The 7,611-nt window shown below is 54.4% G+C and overlaps 1 protein-coding gene across 1 annotated transcript; it reads left to right on the forward strand.

Annotated features, from left to right (window-relative positions):
- Window positions 1–3,191: 3,191 nt before the first annotated feature.
- Window positions 3,192–4,124, forward strand: LOC310918447 (olfactory receptor 14J1-like; the record flags this gene model as incomplete). Its single annotated transcript, XM_083877309.1, has 1 exon — window positions 3,192–4,124. One exon carries the CDS (start codon window positions 3,192–3,194, stop codon window positions 4,122–4,124), a length of 933 nt encoding a protein of 310 aa, XP_083733435.1.
- Between the last annotated feature and the right edge of the window lie 3,487 nt (window positions 4,125–7,611).

Raw genomic sequence — 7,611 nt, forward strand, 5'->3', positions numbered from 1 at the left:
TCTGCCTCTGGGCACTGACACCAGCCCTGAGCAAGGGGCCCAGGCAGTGGGCTCAGGGCAGTGCCCGTGGCCACAGCCCCTTGCCATGGCCCAGGCCAGCTGGGCATGATGATCCACCCTCACTCCTGGCCCAGGCCAGCCCTGCACTGCCCTTCCCCACTGCCTGTCTGCACACAAGCACTTCCAGGCCTCTCTGCATTGCCCTTGCCCTCACTCTGGGCTCACTCACACACCTCCCAACAACCCACCTGCAGCTTGGAGCTGCAAGGAGTTCAAAGCTTGTCTGGCCTTCAGGAGTTGGTCAAAATCTGCCTTCAGCCAACTCTGGATTTGTGTTTATTGCAGAACTTCCTGTATGTCTAAAACATTTCTTGCATGGTTCTGCCTTGGGGAAGGGGAACCTCCTTGGTGGCCCCTTGGCCTTGGCACACACTTGAGGAGTGTGTTGTTTTCAGTGGGGAAACTGAGGAGTTTAAACTGCTAAAAAAAAAGATAATAAACTGATTTTTGCCTGTGTACAATCAGTTTTCCAAGCAAAGCATGTCTCAGGTGAGTGACGGAAGGCAGGATGGTGTTGAGGAATGTGTGGAGCGAGGTTGTCCACACTGCCTCAGAGCTCAAGGCATAGCTGCTCTTGCCAGGACAAACCGCCCTAGGAGAGTCCCTGGATCAATATCAGTTACTGAATGCTGCAATCACCTCTTCTCTAAAGGGAACAGTAATAAAATACATCCTTTCAAATAGAAATGTGTATTTCCTAATAGCTCTTGGAAAGTTTTCTCCATAACTGCAGTAGGAAACCTTCCTAATGAACTGCACCAGACCAGAAGGAAATCAAGGCACAGTCATGGTTTGTCAGGACTTGTTTGATCCTAATGAGCCCCGTGGTTTATTTGGTGCTGAGCCCTTGAACCTCAGGGCCTGAGAGGAGATTGCACAAACCTTTCCAGGAGTCGAAGTCAGAAGAAAAACCCAAAGTGTCTGGAAGCATTAATGGGTCCCACTGAGGTCCATCCCCAACACAGGTTCCTCATGGAGTCCTTGGAGTAGAGAACTGGAGGCCAGGATTACACAAAAACCTCTCAGAGACTCAGTGTGGGAAGGAACATCCAAAGTACCTTAAACACCTTGAGTATCTCAAAGCATTAATGAGCCCCACTGCGTGTCAATGCAAAGCTCCAAAGGGACTCATTAAATCAGATAATTAGAGGCCAATTATCACACACAGCACTCAGACTCAGTGTCAAAAAGTAGTTCCTTAATAAACTTTGAGTAGTGTGAAGTGCTAATGAGCCCCACTGAGTGTTTGTACTGACTCAGAATCCCAAGGGACTTGTTAAAGTAGATAATTGGGGCCATGATTGCACAAACCTCTCATAGAGTCAGTTTTAAAAGGGAAACTCCAAGTACCTTAAAATAACTAAAGTCTCTTGAAGCATTAATGAGCCCCACTGAGTGTAATGACTGACAAAGCCTCTCAAGGGACTAATTACAGCAGATAATTGGATTGCACAACCTCCCAGAGATTCCAAAACAAAAGCAAAACCCAAAGTCCTTTGAAGAACCTGCAGTCCCTGGGAGCATTAAGGAGCCCCCCAGGGCCATTCCTGACCAAGGCTCCCCAGGGACTCCTTCCAGCAGATCCTCGAGGCCACTGGGATGGGAGGGGGATGCTGAGGGCAGGACAAGGGGCTGACAGTGCCCAGCCTTGCTGGGGCTGTGCCAGGAGGCCCCAGGGCCTCAGGACAAGGTGTCTGCTCACAGCCCTTGGTGGCACAGAGGCTGCTGTGCCCCAGTGCACCAGGACTTGGCTTCTCTTTGTCTCCCCCTGTCATCTCTGCCCCAGAGCAGAGTTCTCTGCTCTGCCTGGGGCCTGGGGACACTTGCTGTCTCATGTCCCTCAGTGGGACCCATTAAAACTTCAAGAAACTTTGGAGTTGGATTCTGACCTGGAGCTCTGGAGAGATTTCTTCAGCTCCCTCTCAGGGACTGATATTCAGGGCCTCATCACCAATCCCCGAGAGGGTCATTAAAGTCCTTGTGCTGTGTTTGTGCTACTGAGCTGGGCTGGGCTCCTGGCACAGAGGCAGCTCCTGGCAACCAAGAAGAGCTTAAAACCACATTTCTCTTGATGAGCAGCTCTTCTCCCAGCCCAGCAGGGCTGGGGCACTGCCTGCAGCCACCCCGGGCACAGCACACAGGCACAGAGAGCTTCAATCACTCAGGGCTGGGAAGGGGCTCAGAAGTGCCTGGGGGAGAATCACTCCCAGCCCTTGGCACAGGAACCTCTGGCTGCAGGACAATGCAGCTGCAGCTCCTGCAGTCCTCTCCTAAAGCTGGAACATGCCAATGCCTACAGACTCTGTGAGTACATTCTCTGCTTCTCTCCTGTGTAGAGCAGCCAGGGGTGCCCAGGGCTGTCCTGCAGAGCAGGGTCCTGCAGCCCAGGGTGCTGTGCTGGGGCAGGGACTCTGCTGCCTGCCAGGGACAGCTCTCAGCCAGCCCTGGGAGCTGCTCCCAGCACTGGGGGACAAGATCTGGGTGGAAGGAGACAGCTGGTAAGGCTTGGAAGTGTTCTCCTTGTGTGGTGAGGATGCTCTGTTTTTCAGGACTGCTTCCAACATGACATTTAACTGCAGAACATATCCAAGTAGATTATGCAGGGAGCAAAGCGAGGCAGAGGTACAAAAATGGGGAAATCCTGAATTTTAATCTACATCTCTGAATCTCCTGGATGGGAAATTGCACATAGATATTAATCTCTCAGTTCAGGTTGAGAAAAAGTAACACAATTTTCTCTCAGATCCTACTAAACCAGGCAGTGACAGAAATCAGCACAGGGCCCCTTGCAGGCAGCACCAGAATCACTTTTCCAGCCTCCTCAGGGTTGCTCTGAGGTTGCCATCAGAGCCTGCAGAGCCAGAGCTGCCCCTGGGCAGTGCCTGAGCTGGGAGGGCTCTGCAGGGCAGAGCTGAGCCCCCAGGGCTGGGCTGGGCTCTGGCAGCACTGGCAGGGCCCAGCCCTGGGCACAGGGAAGCAGCTGCAGGCAGGGACAGCTCCAGGCAGCAGAGCCCTGGGCAGGCAGTGGGGGGAAAGTGCCACCAAGCTGTGCTGGGATATTGAAAGTCCTCTCCAAACTGAACTATTCCATGATTACTCTTTTTACAGATCCCCATACCAAGACACCACAAATGTCCAACAGCAGCTCCATCAGCCACTTCCTCCTGCTGGCATTGGCAGACACGAGGCAGCTGCAGCTCCTGCACTTCTGCCTCTTCCTGGGCATCTCCCTGGCTGCCCTCCTGGCCAACGGCCTCGTCATCAGCGCCGCAGCCTGCGGCCACCACCTGCACAGCCCCATGTTCTTCTTCCTGCTAAACCTGGCCCTCAGTGACCTGGGCTGCATCTGCACCACTGTCCCCAAAGCCATGCACAATTCCCTCTGGGACACCAGGGACATCTCCTACACAGGATGTGCTGCTCAGCTCTTTTTCTTTCTGTTCTTTATCACAGCAGAATTTTATCTCCTGACCATCATGTGCTACAACCGCTACGTGTCCATCTGCAAACCCCTGCACTACGGGACCCTCCTGGGCAGCAGAGCTTGTGCCCACATGGCAGCAGCTGCCTGGGCCAGTGCCTTTCTCAATGCTCTCCTGCACACAGACAATACATTTTCCCTGCCCCTGTGCCATGGCAATGGCCTAGGACAGTTCTTCTGTGAAATCCCCCAGATCCTCAAGCTCTCCTGTTCACGCTCCAACCTCAGGAAACTTGGGTTCATTGCAGTTAGTGCCTATTTAGCACTTGGGTGTTTTGTGTTCATTGTTTTCTCCTATGTGCAGATCTTCAGGGCTGTGCTGAGGATCCCCTCTGAGCAGGGACAGCACAAAGCCTTTTCCACCTGCCTCCCTCACCTGGCCGTGGTCTCCCTGTTTGTGAGCCCTGCCCTGTTTGCTCATCTGAAGTTGCCCTCCAACTCCTTCCCATCCCTGGATCTGGCCCTGTCAGTTCTGTACTCGGTGGTGTCTCCAGCCCTGAACCCCCTCATCTACAGCCTGAGGAACCAGGAGCTTAAGGCTGCAGTGTGGAAACTGATGACTGGATGGTTTCAGAAACATTAAACTGCTGGCCTATTTCTGCAATTAATTTGTAATAAAAGTATTCTTTGATAATTCTTGTTGATTTCATTTTGGAGTTCCTCTTTGTTTGTTTTACTTCATAATTCTTAACCAGAAAGAAATGTCACTGTTTGTGCAATTTCTCATTTTATTTCTCTCGACCATCCCTGTGGCCACAGACTGTGTCAATGAGGGGCTGTACTCTTGGTGGCTTTAAAGGGACTCAAGGATCTGCCAGCCAAGTTTTCAGCAGAGATGCCCCTTTTGTTCCCTTCTCTGCAGCTGCAGCAGCAATGTCTGTGTGCAGAGCTGGGGGCAGATCAGGGCTGGCACAGCAGCTGTGCCCAGGAGCAGCAGCCCTTGGTGCTGCCAGTGCTGCTGCCGTGGCCCTGCCCCGCTGCCCTCCTGGCCCTGGTGTTGCTGTAGGGCCTGAGGGCTCTCGGGGCCGGGCACAGGGCTGGGGGTGGCAGTGCCGGGGCTGCAGCAGGGACAGGCCATGGGCACTGCTGGGGCAGCGCTGACGCCTCAGGGCAGGGCCTGGGGGCTCCAGGCTCCTTGCCCAGGCTCTCTCCAGAAGACGCCCAGGCCAATGCTCAGCACAGAAAAGCCCCGGGAGCAGCCCCAGGCTGGCCCTGGGCAGGCTGGGAGCAAACAGCAGGGCTGGGGCTCTGCAAGGGCCCTGGGGGAGACAGGCAGGAGCAGCAGAGCAGGGGCTGATCCATCCCCACTGCGCTGGACACCCCAGGGCAGCGTCCCAGAGCGTCCTCATGCACCTGCCAACAACATCCCCCCTGGGCAGCCCTGGCCTCTCCCCCAGCTCACGCAGGGGCCGCATCCTTGCAGGCACAGACACGGCAGCACTGCCTCAGGAGCCCCTGTTTGCACTGCCCAGAGCAGGCCTCAGCACCCCCATGCTGTTGGGGTGGGGAGATGAACCTGAGGGAGCACAAATGCCATCAGCCCCTGGGGCCAGGAAGGGCTGGGCCACAGCAGGGAAACCACTCAGCTTTGGTGTGGCCTCTGTTGGAGTCAGCTGTTGGAGTCCAGGGCATCCCTCTGGGCACCCTGGATGGTCACAGACCTCAGTAGAGAGGCCTGGGACGCCAAAAAGTGGGTCTGGGGTCTGTGCAGGGGGTTTTGCCTGGCACAGAGCCCAGGAAGACACAGTCTTTGATTTTGGTCCATGTGAAAAACATCAAACACAGAGAAGAATTGCAAGTCACAAATGTATGACAGACAGTAGTGTAGTTATCACCATGTAGAAGATTTTGTAGTTTAGCGTTTTTAGGATGTAGATGCAATGGGACAAGGTGGAGATTTTAGGGCGGTGCCCTGAGTTCTTCTTCTTCTCCCTTGGCATCCATCTTCTGGGGGCATGTTGGAATGATTATCACACAATTCTCCACTCCTGGCTGCAGCCTCTGGAGATTCATTCTCTGCATTCAGCCAGGCCTGCATTCCCTAACAACTCCAGATACCCTGTCATGTTTTCTTAGGGTAGAACAGTAACAATGAAAACCTCACCAATGGCACAACTCCTCAGCCCATCAGGAAAAAAAAGGACAAGTTCTAAGGTTCTCCAAATATTTGATCTGCTTTGCTGCAAGAGTTGTGCTGCACTTGTGGTGTGGAAAGCCAAGAGAAGCCGCAGTTGGTGCCACATCTTGTGACAGAAGTTTGACCTCATTCTCCAGGGAAGGATCTTGAAAAGGGCAGACATGACTGTGAAGAAGATTGTGGGAAAATTGAAACAGATTTCCAGAAGTGAAATGAAAATGGAAAGAAACAATCCAAGATGTTTTCTGCCATGGATTTCTATGCTCCCCTTTTCCAGTTTCTCCTACTTCTCCATCCCATTCATTCCAAATGGATCTCACCTCTAAGACCAATGACTTAGCCAGTTTTAGACACTGTAAAATACCATGAGCTACACACAGTTTGCCTTCCCCTGTTCTTGTTGGAAAGCAATGCTGGAGCCATAAGTGCAGGGCTTGGGTCAGGCATGAATCCTCCAGGCAGGGAATGTGCCCTGACAGTGTGTGAGCCTGAGCAGGGCCAATGGCCAGCAGCGTTGCTGTGCTCGGGTTCCATGGAAGCATCCCAGGAGCAGCTGCTGAGGTCAGGAGCCGTGGCAGGCACCAGGCTGCTCCAAAGGCCCTTGGCAGGGTGGGCTCCTGGCCTGGCTCTGTGTGCCAGGAGCCGGCAGCGCTGGGTGCAGGGAGCCCAGGGAGGGCACAGAAATGCTGGGCTGGGAAATGCTGGGGAGGACAGCGAGATGGGCGTGTGCAGCCGGCCAGGGCACAGCAGCAGCACGCACAGGGGGCACAGCCTGCAGGACACATGGCCAAGGGCTGGGCAGGGCTGGCAGGGCCACAGGCACCCAGGCCTTTGTCCCCTGGGCTCTGGCAGCGCCTCTGGAGGCCCCACAGGAGGAACTTTCCTTTCAGGGCCTGCACTTTGCTCCTCCCTGGCTCCTCCCTGAGGAGGCTGGCAGGGCTTGCAGTTTGATGACGTTTGTCCTTGCTGCCCCTGCCATCCCAGTGCGCCACAAAGAGCCCTGAGGCACCCGGGAGGGACAGGCCCTGCTGTGCCAGGCCTGGGCTCAGGGCTTGGCCTTTCTGCTCCCTCCAGCCAAGCCAGGCCTTGCTCAGCACTGCAGTTCCTGCTGCTGTGCCCCAAGCTGGCTCGGCCGCTGTTGGAAAGGGACTTGAGGTACCTCGATCCCCTCAGGGGGCACATGGGAGAAAACAACAAACTTCTCACCAGGGTGGAGAACAAACTTTAACTTGCAAATTTCAGAGAATGAGCTACATGGGAAATGTTAAAGCAACATGGAATTCCTGTAAATCATTTCACAAAGCAGTGACTGAGCAAACTCTAACCTGTCCAACTTATAGTTCTCCAGATTTTGAGAAGAAGTAGTCAGGAAGAGAGAGCAAGAGAGGGTGATCCATAGTCTTCCTTGGATCCAGCACCATCTCAGCTGCTGGGAGCTCTGGGGACATGGGACGTGTCAGTGTCACACCCGTGTCACAGCCTCACCTGCTCTGGCCCCTCTCACAGGTGGGGTTTTTGGGGTGCCAGGGGTTTGGCAGCCACTTTGGGGCTGGAGCAGAGGCTGCACTGGCTGGGGCTGGGGCAGTGATGGCCCCACCTACACAGATCTTGCCCTGGCCCCCAAACACACCCTGGAGATGTCTGGGGCCATTCATCATTTCTCTGCTCTCCAGCACCGAGGCAACGGACTGTGGCTGCAGCTCTGAGCTGGTGCCCAAGGCAACCACCCCTGGCAATGGGGCTGCAGGGAGCTGCTCTCAGGAAACCCCCAAAAGAGTTGAGGACTGCCCAACAAGTGCCTCAGAAACATGGGATATCCCAAAATTTCTTCAGGAATGTGAAATATCCAAAAACTCACTCAGTAATTGGCTCCCCTTCCTTTCATCATCCCCAAACTTGGCCTGTGTCAATCCAGACCCCACCCCACCTCCCC

This window comes from Zosterops lateralis (genome assembly GCF_965231275.1).
Source record: "Zosterops lateralis genome assembly, chromosome: 23".
Taxonomy (NCBI): Eukaryota; Metazoa; Chordata; class Aves; order Passeriformes; family Zosteropidae; genus Zosterops; species Zosterops lateralis.